The following is a 20,353-nucleotide window of genomic DNA, read 5'->3' on the forward strand; positions in this document are numbered from 1 at the left end:
AGCACAAGGAATAAGAGCAATTATTGAATTGGAGCACTCCAAGAGTCGTATTGGGTCATGCCCGGCAATACAAGTGGGTGTGTCACTGTGTAACTCATCCAAAAATGCAAAAATCTTCAAAAACACATTCTGCCAGAGTGAGTTGGCCAAACACACGGTCCTCCAATCATTTATTGTGTCCCATGGTCCACACACGTCGTCTAGTGTAAAATAATGTATATTCAGTACAAAAATAATATACATTCAGTACAAAAATAATGTACCACTATATTGTATGGACCATATACATTCACTACAAAAATATGGCCCACTATATTGTGTGGGAAGCGTTGTGCATCAGTGTGCACCATGCATGGTGCACACAAATACAAAAACGACGTCGTTTTGATGTCGACTTAAAAAATAAATAAATCCATAACTTCATAACTATACATCCATAATTGCATAACTACACATCCATAACTTCATAACTATACATCCAGAATTGCATAACTATACATCCATAATTTCATAACTATAAATCCAGAATTGCATGCATAACTACACATCCAACTTAATAACTATATATCCATAATTGCATAACTACACATCCATAACTTCATAACTATACATTCAGAATTGCATAACTATACATCCATAACTTCATAACTATAAATCTAGAATTGAATAACTATACATTCATAATGTCATAACTAAAAATCCAGAATGAATAAACTAAAAATCTAGAATGAATGAACAACATAATGCTGTTGCTGAGAATCGAAACTGAATTTTTTTTAGTGGGACGAGCGTTTTTAGTCAAAGCGATGTCGTTTTTGCATCTCACGGATGCACAACATAATTTGCCATTGTGTGGACCATATTTTGTCTACTGTAAAATAATGTATATTCAATGCAAAAATAATATACATTCAGTACAAAAATAATGTACATTTAGTATATTAAAAATGTACTTTTTGTTATGGTCCACATAACATTGTGTGGACCATGGTCCACACAATAATTTGCCGCAACGAAGCCCCAAAGACACATGACAAGAGACCAAAAGCCTTATTTGGTAAAATAGTTAGTTTATCAGTCAATTTTAATTTATTTTATTATTATTAATTGTTTGACTTGGTTAAAAAATCAATATAAGTGTTTGGTTAATTAATTTTTTGTAATTTCAAAATGCTAAAATTTAAAACAACTTTTTTAATTACCTTTTTACAATCAGCTAATATTAACAACTAGTTATACCTTTTAATTAACCCAATAAGCTAATAGTCATTTACCAAACTGGTCAAAGCCTTTAAACTTTAAAGTACAACTAACAGTACACATGCACGCACATACATATATTTTCATACATATGAAAAGAAGCTAGGATAGCTTAGGTTCTTTTATACTGCTTGCGTGGAAGCAACGGTTGGAGCACTGGTCATCTCTGTTTCTGCAGATGATTCATTATTATCTTTTTTGGTATTCTTAATATCGCCGTAAAAATAAGAAACAAATCCCCAGATTGAGAGGAACAGAGAGATGCCTTTCTCGGCTTCGAACTTCTCATGGTAGAAGATGACGGCCAAGATCTCCGTTACGGGGAGCAGAACCGCGACTATGAGAGCTGAGAGCAATGATGAACCGTAGGAGATGACTCCAAGAGCTCCCACAAAGAAGAATTGCCATACAATCGCAGTAAATACGGCTAATACGTAGTATTTTGTTACTCCCAGTTCAAATTCCCTTGCCTCCCTTGGAATTACCTGTCAAATTCAATACCTATATTATTACTGTTGTATGCTATACTTCAGGTTTAAACCTACTAAACCTGAGGGCTACGCGGATTGTGAGAGAGATAAATTATGGGATTTGTCTTAAGGCTAAGATCTTTTCACATTGAGGATTTAAAGTGGCTTATTTGTTAGGTCTATGTTTAAACTCAACCTTTTGACCACTAATTATGTCTTGATGACTAGTATGCTATACTTTGACACATTAGGTAAGAGGATCAATGCTCATAGCACACTATATCGTGTGAAACTCTCACATGATATTGTTAGGGCTCAGTCTGATGTTATCACACATAATTTATCACTCTAAACCAATTGATCGAGCAACTTATTCTGCAGGTTATATTTATATTCCTCCCTTTCTAGGTTCATTAAAATATGAGTTCAACTACATGTACTTCATATTTTTACTGGTTAGCTTTTACTCCATGATGTGATAATTTATGATAAGTTATCTTCATTTTGTGGATCACAATAAAAATGTCAACATCAAAATTTTGTGAGAGTAAAAGTATATATTATGGTAACAAACATTTTATTCTAATTAATATTAGATTTGCTACTATAAGTATTACAATTGCATATTAACCCGACCCGATCTGTCAGATAAAGATCCGTGAGACGGTACCACATAAGTGTGACCCTTAAACCGGTTAGTTATGAACAAAGTTTACATTTTATAACTTTTGCTAACTTGAGTCACGCACAATGGGTCAAATTTACATAATACATATCAAGATTGTTTCGCCACTCAAAAAATATTCAGAAAAGTGAAAGGTTATTCGGGTACGTACCTCAAAATCCTTGTTTATGACCATTCCGACAGTGGAGAAAATAGTACCGACAAAACCCATAATCATCTGAAATTCCAACACTAAACTAAAGCTAACTGCCTGCAGCTTGGCCTTCAAATAACTCAGCTCTATCAATGGCAGAATCAACCCATACAACGCCGCCGCAGCCACAGTCATCACGAACCCTAAAAGATAGGCCTTGTTTGACTCTCCAGCCGGGCGGTCACTTCCGGCTCGGAGCCCCAACACCACCGCCCCGACTGTCAATAATACCACGGCGTTTGTCGAAAACGCCGTGAACTTTTGCTTCACGAGGAGGAAAGCGAATCCGGCCGTGAAGACCAGCTGGGTGGCTACGATGAGAGACGAGGTCGACACAGGAAGCTTTGCCATGCCGTAGGAGTAGAAATAGTTGTCCACGCCTACGAGAACGCCGAGTAGTGCGGCGGCGATGGACAAAAACGGTGTGATTAGGAAGAACTTCCTGCTTTTGGAGCTTTCATCGCTACAAGCTCGCCGGCGGCGGTGATAAGATACGAGAAGCGGGATGAAAATGACCGGGAAGCCGGCGGTTTGTAGCCAGCTGGAAAACCATATCCGGTTGCCGCCTCGGAGGAAGTAGAGGCGTATGAGCAAAGGGCCGCCGCAGTTTCCGATGGATAAGATTATACAGGACAAGAAAAGGAGGATTCTCCTCATTGTTGTTCTCGTTTGGCCCTCCATTTTCAATGCTTTCAGATCTCACTCGGAAGTCAAAAGTGGCAGCATGGCCACATATATATATATATATATATATATATATATATATATATATATATATAATTAAGTTCCGTGCTGTTGTGCCGGTACACGGCGGTTGCTAACCGCCGTCTAATCTCACGATGTATGTCGTGTAATCTCAATAATTATATGTATAGACGGCGCTTTTCTTGAGGAACCGCCGTCTATTCATATGTATAGACAGCGGTTCAATATAAGAACCGCCGTCTATACATATGAATAGACGGCGGTTCAATGTAAGAACCGCCGTCTATACATATGTATAGATCGTGGTTGTCTTGAGGAACCGCCGTCTATACATATATTTTTCACCTAAAAAGAAAATAATATAAAATTACATTATATTATATAATTATGCTATGTATTTTTTTTTTGAAACTACATTAGATGCCTCCACAGAGGCTCGTTACGATTGGATAGCTCCTGATGTCGCTTGGTTCGCTTCTCTCGGGACCCTTAAGGTGGCGCCCGGGTCGCTTCTCTCAGGACCCTGTAAATATATATTAGAAGACGGTTATTTAAAACAGCCGTCTATTAAGTGGCGTAAATATATATTAGAAGGCGGTTATTTACAACCACCGTCTATTAAGTGACGTAAATATAAATTAGACGGCGGTTATTTAAGAACCGCCGTCTATTAATTGACGTAAATATATATTAGACAGCGGTTATTTAAAACCGTCGTCTATTAAGTGGCGTAAATATATATTAGAAGGCGGTTATTTAAAACCGCCGTCTATTAAGTGACGTAAATATATATTAGAAGGCGATTATTTAACAACCGCCGTCTATTAAGTGACGCCGTATATAATAGACGACGGTTATTTAAAGACCGCCGTCTATTAAGTGTCGTAGTATATAATAGAAGGCGGTTATTTAAAGACCGCCGTCTATTATGTGCCGTAGTATATAATAGAAGGCGGTTATTTAGAAAACCGATGTCTATTATGTGTCGTAGTATAACAAAATATAATAGAAGGCGGTTATTTAAAAAACCGCCTTCTATTAAGCGACGTAGTATATCATTTCTGTAGTAGTGTGTGCGTGATTTGTATTCTTTAAGGTGTTTTGTTTTTGTGCTAAGTGTGTTGTGTACTTAAAGTGAACTAGTTTAATGCTTAAGATGCGTTTCTTCGCACAAAAAGCCCTTCTCGCACCTGATCCCTTTCATATATATATATATATATATATATATATATATAAGGGATCAGGTGCGAGAACAGCTATTACTGCTCAATTATTGAAAAAAAATCTACTGATATATTTCTTAAAAAATTTACATGCATGACAAAAATTAGTAAATTACTCTTCAACAACTTATGATTCAAGTAAAAAAAGAATTTAATTTCTCTTGAACAACTTATGATTCAAGTATTTACGTACATTTATTTTGTTATGTTCAAAATAAATTATATAGCTGTACAAATTCTTTTCTTGTTAACATGTATTTTCTCAATCGAGTTATTGACACAAGATTATTTTAGTATGATTTATATACCCTATTATATGTTTTGCGAGTTATTTAATGTGAGTGACGTTTACCTAATTTTTGTTTTGAAGGAAAAAAAAAAAAAAGAGCAGGAAAATGCTTGTGAGTAGTAATGCTAATTTTCTACTTATTAAAAATAAAAATAAATGATATTGCAATATAATTTGACTAATACGTACCCCGATGTGATAACTTAATCTTGAATATGATAAAATTCTATTTATTCTTTTAGCTAACACAAGATTGAACGGGTTAGGTAGGCGCATTAAAAATTATAAATGATACTCCGTGTATAGTACCTCCTTATATCTATCAATTTTTTAAATATTTTGTCGTATTGATGGAAAATTGGAACCCCCACATATTATTATAACTCTAGATATTTCATGAGTAACATGTTTTGTGTTATATCTTCATGTACAAGTTTTTTATTTTTATTGTTTTGGTTGGCGTGAGTGGTCGTGCACTCTTATCTCTTAAGAAATGTTGGGAGTTTGAACCATCTCGTATTGAAAAATTAATATGGCTAGCACTTTGCCTCTTAATTGGGCTGACACAGTGCACACATGAATTAGTCTGAGTATGGTACGAGCATAAAGTTGTCTCCTGCAGTTAGGGCCTGTTCAGGACGGATTGTTATATCCTGCACCATTTCGCGCCTTGGCCCAAAACGATGACATTTTTATAAGTTGGTCGGGAGTTGACGCGACAGACACCGTTCCGTCCATCCAATCCTGTTAATTTTTTTTTTTTTAAACATTTGTGTTTATGTGTATTATGTTTAGAGTTTGTGTGGATTATATATTATGTTAGATTATGTGTATTATGTTCGGAGTAAATGTGTATTCTACTATAGAATTCTATACCTACGAAATAGAGATTTTTTTTTTTTTTTTTTTAGAAGTTAACGACAAAAATTGAAAACGAAATTGAAAAATACAAAACGATATCGTTTTGGGATAAGGCGTAGAATGTATTATGCACCCTAATGTACGATATAGTTTGCCTTTATACGTGGAGTCGCAAACATTATAATATTGATAACGGAAGAAATCAAATACTATAAAGTCAATTAAGTAGACTATCTGGCAGCTGGACGGCTTGGTATCTTTTTAGTCTTAATTTTTAAATTATTAAAGCAATCGTTATATCCTGCATCACGGTGCACATAGTACTGTGCACTTTGCGTCTCCAAAACGACGTCATTTTATTAAGTTGGATGTGGAATTGACACAACATAGTGTATGTACATGATGTTATATAATTATGTACATTATTTTATACAATTATGTACATTAGAACACGTAATTTTTTTAACAGTTAAAAGTTTATGTACATTCTCATATACAATTATGTACATTTTCAAAATATGATTTTTTTTCTTTAACAAATTAACAGTAAACACAAAAAAAAAAAAAAAAAAAAAAACAAAATTTTCAAAAAACAAAAATACAAAACGACATCGTTTTGCTACTGAGCACACAATGTAATGTGCGCTCTGGTGCACGATATAAATTGCCCTTATAATAGTAACACTGAAATAATTTAATCATTAATTATTTATGCCATATGAAGTTTCAGTGAGCAGTGACCACGCAGTAAACATTATACCAGTGATGGGCCTAGTTGGGCTTCAAATAATATATGCTTCAAAATGGGCCATCGCGCCAACATTACAATCTCTATCTTTATTTTTACAATAAAGTAAAATCTTAGCCACAAAATTTTTCATCCAAAAGTGTGAATGAGCTTTAAGAAAATGGGATGCAATGGGATAAGTTTAACCCAAAAATTTTTAAAAAAATGTAATTATATATTGACCCAACATTTATTATATTAAAATTTTTATTTTTTATTATGTTATATTATTTAGTGTCAATTAGATTTATTTTTTATTTTTATAATGCCAATAAATATATATATATATATATATATATATATATATATATTGTTCTTTTTAATGTAATGATAATGCACATACACATTACACCTATCAACATGGATTGAAACAACAAGGTACATAATTCATACTCGTAGAGTACATAATTTCATAACACAAAACACAAGACACATAACAAAACATTATGAACTCATCTAGATTGAAAAGACAAGGTACAAAATTTATACTCGTAAAGTATATAATTTTATAACACAAAGACACATTCACATGTTATATATTTACTTATTTTTCAAATATGATTTAGATACATAATTTGTATTTATAAACACAAAATTTCATATCACAAGACACAAAAATTCATAACATAAGACACAATTACTAATTTGTTTCAAATATAAAATTATTTATACTTATAGAATACAAAATTTCTAACGTAAGCCACACAAAATTATAACATAGCAAACACATGAATCATAGACTCATAGTGCAATGCTGCAATAATGTGAACCCTATAACGGTTGCATGTCGGCTGTCCCTACGTATTTAACAACATTTTTGAACTTTCCCTATCCTAGCTACTCCAAAAATGTCCAGCGGCTTTCCATATTAATTATTGATTTGGCTGGACGCCTTAATACTTCAACGATATTGTTCAATCATCACATCTTGCACTGGGTCGACCATAAACATTGTGAAATATAGACTTTATTTGGTAAATGGTTGTTTATTGATTGATCGAGTTAATTAGAGAATATAATTAGTTGATAATATTAGCTGATTGTAAAAAAGTATTTGGTAAATTAACTATTAGTTGATAGTTATTTGATATAATTTTCTCTTTCTCAAAAAATTATTGAGAAGTTGCTTTAATAATTTGAGCAGTTTTTTGAATTTTAACATTTTGAAATTACAAAAAGCTAATTAACCAAACACTTATATTGATTTTTTAACTAAATCAATGATCAAATAGCTATTAGCGTACTATTTTACCAAATAGGGCCATAATCCAAATTATATACATACGATTAACATATTACATACATTCAATTATTATGTATATTTAATTAATAAATTATGTTATAATATTTTAATTGTGTGTACATAATTTGGATCATGTATGGTCTACAATACACATGGTAGATCTGATCTACGATGTAATTTGAAGATATTGATACAACTGATGCTTATTACGTTAATTGACAGGCCAGATAACACGTTTGCATCATAATAACTTTGATGAAACAAAACCATACAATTTTGAGGACCTTAGCGCCTTTGAATCATTGATCTAATTTAATGCGTATGCATGAATATTATTGCTTCGATCTATTACGTTTTCTCTGGCATTCCGGGCCATGTGTTTGGTTTTTGGATTATTGTTGTGGGAGCTGAAGTAGTTGAGGACCGTGCAGTGGGATCGGAGGGATCATGCATGCATTGATATATATATCAACAACTTTATAGATAGGTCGCGTATGTCTTACAATGATCTAAAAATAATTTTGTTTGATCAAAAAAATAATAGTATAATATTTCTAAAGTAATGTATAACTGTACTTTTATAAAAATACATATAAAAATATTAATATCATAATGACCTAAATCATTCCAATAATGTAAAAACATAATTGAAATATTGAGTTTTGTTCTAAATAATCAAAGGAAGATTAATTAAACAACAACAAAAAAAAAAAAAACTTAAACCTAAATTTGTGTTTTTTTTTTAAATGCAAGAAAATAATTTTTAAAGTTCCTGATTCATAATCTTTGAATGCTATGTATTTATTCGGGCTAATTATTTGACCAAAGTTCAAGTTAAATTTTATATTGTATTTTTTTAATACATTTTAACATATTTGTAGTGAGTTAATTTCACCAAAGGTCCCTTGTCTTTGGTGGCAATTCCAAATTCAGTCCCAGACTATCATTTTCGCCATTTAACATCCTAAACTATTATTTTTTGGACACTTTTAGTCATTCTCATGACTTTTCCTATTTTTAGTAAGGGTATTTTTATCTTTTTATATTTTTCTTTTCTAATTTTTTCAGTTTCAACCAATTTAACTAATTTAGGAATTTAGGTAACCTCTGATTTTTAGTAACCATATTTTTCAACCGGTTTTAGTAAAGTCCTAAACCAATTAAACCGGTTGAAAGTAGAAAAATAACAAAAACAAAAATATGAAGAGGCAAAAATGCGCTTACTAAAAATAGAAAAAATCATGAAAAGGACTAAAAGTGTTCAAAAATAATAGTCTGGGATGTTAAATGACAAAAACGATAGTCCGGGACTAAATTTAGAATTGACACCAAAGAGAATGGATCTTTGGTGAAATTAACTCTATTTGTAGTATATGTTTAACAATTATGGCAACTCTGATAGGGATGAGGCTCGAAAAACTTTTCTTATAGAAATTAACTAGTAATTGTCCCATGCAATGCACGTACTGTTATTAATTTAATAAATTTACAAATTAAATTTTTGACATCCTCTGAATTAGCAAAGAAAGTAATGGTTGTGGAAACATAAAAACGCACTTGAGTTCTTGAGCTTAGAATTAGTTTGATTAAAAATGTAAGTATTACTATACAATGTAATATTTAATATTTTTAAAAGTTTAATTATGCTATTATTATGTTGATTTTAAAGTTTATTGTTACTCGTATTATTATTTAAATTTGAATTTTTTAAAGGAATTTGAATTTGAAATAACTATTTTAATTATATAGCTAACGTATTTAAATAAAACTTGTAAATAAAATAACAGGCGATATTTGTCAAAAATCTCCACCAAAAATTTATTTATTTGAAAATGATTATTTATTTAAGAACTATCTTTATTTTATATCTAATTTCTCCTCTTTATATATGTGGAGTCAAATTAATTATAATTGAGGTTTAAATGAATATATATACAAATTATATTATATTAAATATAAAATTTTACCAATAAATTTGAACACACTAAACTTTTTTCCATACTTCATTATGCTTTAATATATATAGAGATAGAGATAGAGATAATGATAGAGCTATAATAATAAAATATAATTTATAAAATATAAATACACATAATAACTTCTAAAAATATGTATAAATACATCTACCCACACAACTAATGCATTCATACTTGTTAATCTTGTTTCTAGTTGTAATTGCCAACGACTCAAGAACAAATGCAACATCAACAACCAACGTAGTCTACTATGAAATCTACAATAATTTGTAATTTTGTGACACTTATTTTTGTATATTGTATATTAAACTATTGTATACGACGAGATCCACTTTGTAATTTGAATTTTTTAATATAGTAATACATCAATTTTAGTATATCCACAAACTATTATTAATTTTGCCTATACCACGATATTCACTTTGTAATTTAACAATATCCTGGGGAATATCCATTAGTGCATCGCACGAGACAATTACTAGTTATATATAAAGATAACTAGCTTTTCACGCGCATTGTGCGATTGAGATAATGCTCAATATTTATTTTTAAATAAGTACTTCAAAGTATGTCAATGCAAGATTATATGGGAGATGTTAATGCACATAGGTAATTGAATGTTGAATTTGTTTATTAAAATGGGTAATTCTAAATTTACGAATGCAAGATAATATAGTTGAGATTGATTATAATTGTCACTAAAACAATTGTTGGCAACTTTGTAAAAACGCTAGTCTAAATACTTAGTCTAAATAAATACTAATTTTGGTGAAATTTCTCTTTAAGTTTTCTTAATTCTCTTTTGGGTAGCATTGTCATTGTCTCCATCTTCAGTACATATCCTCTTCATTTATATTGGTAGCGTGTCATGTCCAATTGGGTTACTGGTGGTACCATAGAGGGTAGCGACTGAGATCTTAGTTGTACAACGAACTCGGATCGTAGTTGTATAACGAACTCTTGATCTTGTAAGCGCTCGTTGATATTTGGCCGTGGTAATTTTTTCCTATATGTTTCATTTGTTGTGAGATGTATATCTAGATTCTCATTTGTTGGGAAATTTATTGAGATTAATTTATAACCCCATGATTAATTTGTCATCTTCTTAGGCAATCATCCTCACCTCGGCCTATTTGGTTACTCTGTATGAAAAACATATGATATGAAACAACAAATGTGAATGATATTTGTTAAATTTGGAGCCGACAAATGTTTCGTTTTGCTCTGATCTTCTTTCTCAAGCGTTTTATATTAATATTTCTTTCCTTATTTCTCCTAGGGGTAGGCAGCAATATCTTTGTCCCCGCTTGTACAGGAAACCTTATTGTGAAACATAAACAACATTGAAGAAAATTAATCATGTCGCATTTAATTTGAGCTTGAAGTCAGTAAGTCAACTTTTTTTTTTTTTTTGGGGTGCTACTGACTCTATTACAATGTAGTATCTGTTCATATACTTTCTCAACTTACTGAAACACAAAGAACCAATAACGCCTCCACTGAATAAACTTAAAAGATCATGTCACTAAAATATTAAAAGTTTCACCTTTTTGCACACAACTTTCTGCAATTAAATCAAAATAAACCACATCAGAACCATTCGAGTTTTTGAATCTAAGATAACATCTGGAATTTTTGAATCCAAGATAAACAACTGGAATCAATATGCTTGTCGTACTTACGAAATAAAACGAACATAATATTGCAATATATATTCACATTCCAGAATTACCGCAATATAACTTGAATCAAATGCCCTTAAAGTACAACTCCAAATAGCACAGTACAAGGCAAAACAACATGAAAAATTAGCTAAGATGCAACACAGAGAAGGCAAGAAAAGGGAAAGAGAATACTAAAAACGATTTTATTGAAATTAAACTATACTGCAAAGCTTTGCTAGCTTGATTCTATAGCAGCTCCCTACACAAGGTGTCAAGGTACTACACCAAATCCCCCCGCCCTGCAATATAGGGGATCTACATTTAAAAGAGAGGATTGATGCCCAACTATTAACAAGCAAAAAAAAAAAAAAAAAAGATTCTCCACAAAAGATCAAATGGAACATAACAGTTACCAGAAAAATGAAAAGATAAAAAGAAAAACTAACTCTAAACCCAAACCCTATGAGCGAACACCCGTTAGAAACTAAGGGTGTGTTTGGTTGGTGGGTTTGGTTGGTGGGTTTTGCACATAGGAATAGGTATGAAAGTGATTGTTGTGGTTTGGTTGATAGATTTTTAGAACATTACTATGGGTTTCGAATACCCCATGAATTGAAAAACTCATACCCAAATACAATAATGGGCCGTTTGGTTCGCGGAATAGGCCTGGAATGAAATAACATTCTCAATAATAGGTCTATTCCGGTGTTTGGTAGAAGGGAATAGAGATTCCGCCCCCCCCTAGGTATTAGGCTACAATTAAGATTTCCTATTTTACCCCTCAACTAAATCTAAAATTTACATTTCTTTAATTTTTATATGAATTTTTCTATTTTTTTTTGTCTGAACTTGTAACCATATTGATAAAAATAGTGAACAGAAAGTTGAAGGTCCAAGCATCATCATCATCCCAGTCATCTTCCCCGTTTCCACTGCTGGGTTACTCCTTTCCCCTCCTCTATTTATTATATATTTTTTATAAATAAGTATATTAATTATATACATACATACATACATCAAAACACCCATATTGCCGCCACGATGCCACTGCCCACGCTGGAGGCCGCCGCAACAGTTCGCCGAAGAGGAGGACTTGGTCCAGATCTGCTGCTCATCGTCCAATTCACGCCGGAAAAAGGTCAACCGCCTTCGAGTTTCGCCGATCTACTCGTTGCTGTCTCAATCCGCCGTCACCGGAGCTCCACCATCGCCGCCGTCGCTGATTGAGGAAGCAAGAGATGGAAGAAGGTAGAGAGACTGAGGGTGGTGGTTTGTTCAAGGTAGAGAGACAGAGGGCCGTCCAAGTTCACGGTGGTGGCTTGTTGCGTCTGCTAGATTGAACGAAGAGAGAGACACAAGGAGGGGTTGAAGATGAACCAATAGTTTGGGCTAAAATTTAGGTAAAATTATGGCTTAGCTTATAAAATAGTTTATTTGAGCCCAAACATTTAGGTAAAATTATGGTTTATAAAATAGTTTATTTGAATTCCGAATAATAATCCTTTATATAATAAAGCTATATGGTTTGGGAAATAATTAATGCTACAATTAATGCCACAACATCTTTTATTATTAAAAAAAAGCACAACATTTAAAAAATAAAATAGCTATATATTATATAATCATATAAAAAATATACTTTTGAAAAATAAAATAGCTATATATTATATAATCATATAAAAAATGTGTTCAATTAGAGTTTAAATTTACACATACAAAATTTAAAATTTGCTTTCCAAATGTAATTATCTTAGTTATTATTCGTATTGTGAAAATTATAATATAGATGAAATACAATTAAGAATAAATCAATGTAATTATGTAAATTCTCTCTATAAGTTTATTTGAATATGTACATAATTAAAGATTATATTAACCATACAAAATTATAATTATAATTTTAATTGTAATTTTGTATTCTATAAAAATAATAAATACTTGAACAATGGAAGCTCAAAAATATTATTATATAAAATAATTTATAATATTTTAGTTTTTCTATTTTTATTTATATTTATAATAATATAATTTTTTCCCGTGCATCGCGCGGGTGAATTACTAGTAGTAGTAATAATAATAATAATAATAATAATAATAATAATAATAATAATAATAATAATAATAATAATAATAATAATATATTTTGTACAAGGGCATTTATGTCTTTTACCCATATATTCCATTTATATTCCTTAACCAACCAAACGTTGAAATACAATTCCTAAAGTCTATTCCACCAGCGAACCAAACAACAGAATACAATTTCTATTCTAGTCCTTACCTATTCCATTCCTTTTGGAATATCATTCTTATTCCCTCCAAATTAATTCCGTGAACCAAACGGCCCATAAGGGTTTCATTCCCTTATTCATTCTCAAGCACTACTATTATTAATCATTCCCATTCCACCCTACTACCAAACATGTTAAATACTTTCACCAAAACCCATTACCATTACCAATTATTTGATACCCATTCTGATTCTGATTCTGATTCTTATGTGCGAACCAAACACACCCTAAGTAAACCCATCATCAGGAAAACCCGGGTTTCATGTTTTTCCCATTGCTTGGAGTATGCATATGATGAAAGTTGAGTTGCTGCGATCCAAAAAGGCACCAAATGTAGTGTCCCAATAATCTCACAAACCAATAATGTCCTTTTAAAAAACCTCACAGTAGACTCCGATTTCATCTTATTTGATTCTCTTTTAAGTTTTCAGGGCATATATGTTGTATAGGGAACATCAACAGAATTGGAATAAATATTATAATTGCATAAAAAAAGAAGAAGAAGATGACATACCAGGAATCTCCTATTCGCTTGGCACAGAATAAAAGTTAGCAAAGAAGAAGTAAATAATTATCAAGTATAACCAGCGAGCAAAAAGAACAATCAATGCTGAGAAAAAATGAGATGGCCAGGAATCATATCGTCGGGTGAGGTCTTATAGGTGTAGAAAGTCGCAGCTCCTGCAATTTGCCAACATTAGCCACCCCATGAACCGCCAACTCGAAGGTTCCAAGGTTCCCGACAAATTCTGAACGATGGAACTGTGCTGAATTGGAGGTTTTGGCGCCGACTCGAAGGTTCCAAGGAAAATCGTGATATCCTTGCAATTTTCTGAACGTTGACGCAAGGGCTAAATTCCTTATGACTGGCGAGATTTAGCATAAGAGGTATATTTAATAGTGAATTAACGACGACTCTTAAATTATCAATCTGAGCTATTCACTTGATTAAAAAATTGTGACTGTCATTTTTTTACTCATTATAGATCTAACTCTCTTAGGCTCTTATTAGTATAGTAGATAAACACTAGATATATAAAGATAAAGATAATTAAGTTAAAATAATAAATAATTAATGAAATATTCTGTTATTAAAGTTTATACTAACGGAATGCATTGTTATTTAAGGTAAGAAAATAATATAATAAAGAGTAAATAAGTAAATTATTAAAAAAAAAAATACTAACATCAAAATAATATGAAGCATTCATTTCAAGAAATAATTACACAAACATTTTTTTCCCTGTTAATAAGAGCCTACATACATGCACGCACATACATACATACATATATTTTCATGCGTATGACAAGAAGCTGCGCTATAGCTTAATTAGGTAGTTTTATACTGCCTGCGTGGAAGCAACAATTGGAGCACTGGTCATCTCTGTTTCTGCAGATGATTGATCATTATCTTTTTTGGTATTCTTAATATCGCCGTAAAAATAAGAAACCAATCCCCAGATGGAGAGGAACAGGGCGATGCCTTTCTCGGCTTCGAACTTCTCATGGTAGAAGATGACGGCCAACATCTCCGTTACGGGGAGCAGAACCGCGACTATGACACCTGAGAGCAATGATGAACCGTAGGAGATGACTCCAAGAGCTCCCACAAAGAAGAATTGCCATACAATCGCAGTAAATACGGCTAATACGTAGTATTTTGTTACTCCCAGTTCAAATTCCCTTGCCTCCCTTGGAATTACCTGTCAAATTCAATACCTATATTATTACTGCTGTATGCAATACTTTAGGTTTAAACGGTTAAACCTACTAAACCTTGAGGGATACGAGGATTGTGAGAGGAGATAAATTACGAGATGTGTTAAAGGCTGAGATTTTCTTACAATGAGAATTCAATTTGTAAAGTCACTACACCCAAACTTAACTTTTTGACCACTTAATTATGCGCTGATGACTTTTATGCTATACTTTGAGATATTAGGTAAGAGGGCAATCGTTATGCGTTGGACCAGTGTCCAGCAATAACAGTGCCGTTAGGCACTGTTATCTCTTTTTTTTTTTTTTTTTTTTTTTTTAAATTTCAGACCGCTTCGTTATAGGAGTATATGTTCATAATTTTATTACTATATGTTAATAAATGTGCATTCATAACTCTATAACTATACATTCATAACTCCATAACTGTACATTCATAACTCCATAACTGTACATTCATAACTCCATAATTGTACATTCATAATTTTCGAAGCTCTATGTTCACAATTTTAGAGCTTTATGTTCATAATTTTATCACTATATATTCATAATTGTAAGTTCATAATGTTAGAGCTCTTTGTTCATAATTCGATCAATAACTGTACATTCATAATTCCATAACTGTAGATTCATAATCTCATAACTGTAGATTCATAATCTTATAACTGTAGATTCATAACTCTATAACTGTACATTCATAACTTCATAATTGTAAATTCATAATCTTGGAAGCTCTATATTCACAATTTTAAAGCTCCATGGTCATAATTTTATCACTATATATGTTCATAATTGTAAGTTCACAATGTTAGAGCTCTGTGTTCATAATTTCATAATTGCATAACTGTACATTCATAACGGCATAACTGTACATTCATAATAATAAAATAAAATAAAATAAAAAAAACGCCATTAACGGCAAAACGCGCGCGATTTTTTTTTTTTTTTACTAAATGACGCGTTTTTTTTTAAAACGACGTCGTTTGGGCCCGTGTCCACAATGAATTGTGGACACGGGTCCAGGGCATAATTTGCCGTAAGAGGGCCATTGGGCCAATGTCCGAATTGAAGCCCACCATGTTGAGTGAAATTCTCACATGATGTTATTAGGGCTCAATCTTATGTTATTACCCATAATTTATCACTCCGAACCAGCTGAGCTACTTGTGCTGTTATATTTATATTCCTATTGAATATTCCCTATTATAATTCTTCTTTCCAGGGGAATTAAAAAATGAGTTCTACTGCATGTATGAATTTTTTTTTTATTTTTGTTATAGAATATAATAATTTGAAGTCTATATGGATTTGGACTCAATTACTCCAATTATAGAGATTTTCTAACTCTTCTAAACTTTTATCTTTATATATATTTCATAGGTTTTTCAATTCTTACCTTTATAAATAGATATCTCATTGTATGATTATAGTGAAAATTTAAAGGGTTAATTCCACCAAAGGTCCATTGTCTTTGGTGGCAATTCCAAATTTAGTCCTAGACTATTGTTTTTGCCATTTAACATCAAGACTATTGTTTTTTGGACACTTTTAGTCCTTATGATTTTTTTTTTTTTAATTTTTAGTAAGGGCATTTTTGTCTCTTCATATTTTTCTTTTGTTATTTTTCTGATTTCAACCGGTAAAATTGATTTAGGACTTTACTAAAAACCGGTTGAAAAATATGATTACTAAAAATCAGAGATTACCTAAAGTTCTAAAACAATTAAACCGGGTAAAACTAGAAAAATAACAAAAAGAAAAATATGAAAAGACAAAAATACCCTTACTAAATATAGGAAAAGTCATGAGAATGACTAAAAGTGTCCAAAAAACAATAGTTTGTGATGTTAAATGACAAAAACGATAGTTTGGGAGTAAATTTGAAATTGCCACCAAAGACAATGGACCTCTAGTGGAATTAACTTAAATTTAAATGTTAAAAAAAGAAAAAAAAAACTCTCTTCCCCTATCTTCCCCTATGTTGTCTCTCTATCTATTATTATCTTTGTGTTTCTCGTTTTACTCTATTATATTTAAAAATTGCATCCAAATTAAACTATTACACCGAACCTCTATTTTTAATAATTCTGCTCTGCATACAAGTGTGACCCTTATGCCAATTAACTATGAACAAGGTTTACCCTTTGTGTTCTTTGCTAGCTAGACTCGGAATATGAGGTTTACATAATGACCCTATTTGGTAAAAAATTGGCCTATAGGTCAATTTTGGCTTATTTGACCACTATTAATTGTTTGATTTAGTTAAAATATCAATATAAAATGTTTGGTTAATTAGCTTTTTGCAACTCCAAAAGGCTAAAATTTAAAAAGTTATTCCAAACGACTTTTTCAATTAACTTTTTGAGAAAAGAAATTATACCAAACAGCTATCAGCTAACAGCTAATTTACCAAACACTTTTTTACAATCAGCTAATGTTATCAACTATTTATACCCTCTAATTAACACAATCAGCTAACAGTCATTTTACCAAATAGGGCCAATATATATCATCAAATAATGAGCACAAAATTCTTTCTTTAAAAAAAAAAAACACAGAAAAGTGAAAGGTTATTTGGGTACGTACCTCAAAATCCTTGTTTATGATCATCCCGACAGTGGAGAAAATAGTACCGACAAAACCCATAATCATCTGAAATTCCAACACTACACTAAAGCTAGCTGCCTGCTTGGCCTTCAAATAACTCAGCTCTATCAATGGCAGCATCATCCCGGACAACGCCGCCGCAGCCACCGTCAACACGAACCCTAAAAGATAGGCCTTGTTTGACTCTCCAGCCGGGCGGTCACTTCCGGCACGGAGCCCCAACACCACCGCCCCGACTGTCAATAATACCACGGCGTTTATCGAAAACGCAGTGAACTTTTGCTTCACGAGGAGGAAAGCGAATCCGGCCGTGAAGACCAGCTGGGTGGCCATGATGAGAGACGAGGTCGACACGGGAAGCTTTGACACGCCGTAGGAGTAGAGATAATTGTCCACGCCGAGGAAAACGCCGAAGAGTGCGGCGGCGATGGACAAAAACGGTGTGATTAGGAAGAACTTCCTGCTTTTGGTGCTTTCATCGTTACAAGCTCGCCGGCGGCGGTGATGATAAGATACGAGAAGCGGGATGAAAATGACCGGGAAGCCGGCGGTTTGTAGCCAGCTGGAAAACCATACCCGGTTGCCGCCTCGGAGGAAGTAGAGGCGTATGAGCAAAGGGCCGCCGCAGTTTCCGATGGATAAGATTATACAGGACAAGAAAAGGAGGATCCTCCTCATTTTTGTTCTCGTTTGGTCCTCCATTTTCAATGCTTTCAGATCTCACTCGGAACTCAAAAGTGGCAGCATAGCTATATATAGGCCCTGTTTGGTACAAAATTGGCCTATAGGCCAATTTTAGCTTATTTGATCACTATTAATTGTTTGATTTAGTTAAAATATTAATATAAATGTTTGGTTAATTAGCTTTTTACAACTCTAAAAGGCTAAAATTCAAAAAGCTACTCCAAACAACTTTTTCAATTAGCTTTTTGAGAAAAGAAATTATACCAAACAGCTATCAGCTAACAGCTAATTTACCAAACACTTTTCTACAATCAGCTAATGTTATCAACTATTTATACCCTCTAATTAACACAATCAGCTAACAGCCATTTTACCAAACAGGGCCATAGACTTAATTCCACATAGGTCAATTGTTATTGACGACATTTCAAAATTTAGTTTCATGTTATGATTTTAGTCATTTAACATTAGACTATTATTTTTTGACAGTCAGTAAAGTATTAGTTTTTTTTTTTATTTTTTTTATTTTGAATGCTACTGACTCTATTACAATATAGTAGCTGTCCATAACTACTTTCTCAACCTACAGAAGCACAAAGAGCCAATAACGTCTCCACTAAGGCTTGAACTCACAACCTCCCATATGGGAGTCCAACCCGGATGTCATGTGCACAAAGTGCAGTGAAATATTAGCTAGTTGATAACATTTGAACCTATAAAAACGACACACACATATATATATATATATATATATATATATATATTGCGGATTATAAAATATTTTTTTCATAATTTATTGATAGGGTTGTTATTGGACTCGGTGAAAAGGAATCTTCAATTCCGAAAAAAAAAAAAAAAACACATCTTCCAATTTAAAATAAAAATGTAAGTATAACAATCATATTAGTTGGATGGCAGGTTTCTGATCTGGCAATCTATTATAGTCTATGCTTGCATTGGAAAATTAATAATGAGTTATAGAAAACTGGAAGATTGTATTATAACCTAAGGTTGACGTTATATAGTTGACTTTAATTTAAAATGACGTTGTTTTATATTAAATTTCAATTAATACATTTTATTTAATAACATCATCATGCATTATATTCATAATATGTTATATATGTCCATAAACTTAAATCTTAAATCGTAATATAATGTTCATAAACAGTGAGCTAAATATACATCATATATATAATATATGTATTTTCTTTCACTCAACATTAATTAGATTCATTATATTTTTTTCTACATGTTCATAAAAATAAATGTTAATGCACATATAAAAACATTGCTCCAAACACGTCATGTTTAATAACATTCATCATGCATGTACCATATTTATAATATTTGTTCTATATGTACATAAGTTTAAACCTCAATATCCCTAAACATTAAACTAAATATATATGTATTATATGTGTTTCTATTCATTCTATAGTAGCTTCATAATCTTCTTTTCATAAATTCATAAAAACATAGCTTAATGTACATAAATATTACGAAGTATTACAGATGCATCATGTTTAAAAACATTTATCATGACTATGTTCATAATATTTGTTATATATGTTCATAAACCTAAACCTTAATGTCCGTAAAAACTAAACTACATGTACTTCATATGTATTTTCAATCACTTTATAGTAAGTTCATATTGTTCTTTCTATATGTTCATAAAAATAAAGTTTAATGTACA

At 32.0% G+C, this 20,353-nt stretch overlaps 2 protein-coding genes across 2 annotated transcripts; both read right to left on the reverse strand.

Annotated features, from left to right (window-relative positions):
• Window positions 1-1,240: 1,240 nt before the first annotated feature.
• On the reverse strand, window positions 1,241-3,338 carry LOC109169721 (purine permease 3-like). Its single transcript, XM_019318609.1, has 2 exons — window positions 2,567-3,338; window positions 1,241-1,745 (listed from the first exon to the last, which is right to left on the reverse strand). Exons 1-2 carry the CDS (start codon window positions 3,287-3,289, stop codon window positions 1,383-1,385), a joined length of 1,086 nt encoding a protein of 361 aa, XP_019174154.1. The 5' UTR covers window positions 3,290-3,338; the 3' UTR covers window positions 1,241-1,382.
• An 11,497-nt stretch (window positions 3,339-14,835) lies between these two features.
• Window positions 14,836-18,678, reverse strand: LOC109169743 (purine permease 3-like). The gene is made up of 2 exons (XM_019318636.1): window positions 17,950-18,678; window positions 14,836-15,350 (listed from the first exon to the last, which is right to left on the reverse strand). Exons 1-2 carry the CDS (start codon window positions 18,670-18,672, stop codon window positions 14,988-14,990), a joined length of 1,086 nt encoding a protein of 361 aa, XP_019174181.1. The 5' UTR covers window positions 18,673-18,678; the 3' UTR covers window positions 14,836-14,987.
• Between the last annotated feature and the right edge of the window lie 1,675 nt (window positions 18,679-20,353).

This window comes from Ipomoea nil, unplaced genomic scaffold (assembly GCF_001879475.1).
Source record: "Ipomoea nil cultivar Tokyo-kokei standard unplaced genomic scaffold, Asagao_1.1 scaffold3321, whole genome shotgun sequence".
Classification (NCBI taxonomy): domain Eukaryota; kingdom Viridiplantae; phylum Streptophyta; class Magnoliopsida; order Solanales; family Convolvulaceae; genus Ipomoea; species Ipomoea nil.

Bases quoted from the DNA above. Each gene is read 5' to 3' on its own strand.
- LOC109169721 (XM_019318609.1), bottom strand. From the start codon at position 3,289: ATGGAGGGCCAAACGAGAACAACAATGAGGAGAATCCTCCTTTTCTTG. The intron at 1,746-2,566 runs GTACGTACCCGA...TGAATTTGACAG, and splicing joins TCATAAACAAGGATTTTGAG to GTAATTCCAAGGGAGGCAAG.
- LOC109169743 (XM_019318636.1), bottom strand. From the start codon at position 18,672: ATGGAGGACCAAACGAGAACAAAAATGAGGAGGATCCTCCTTTTCTTG. The intron at 15,351-17,949 runs GTACGTACCCAA...TGAATTTGACAG, and splicing joins TCATAAACAAGGATTTTGAG to GTAATTCCAAGGGAGGCAAG.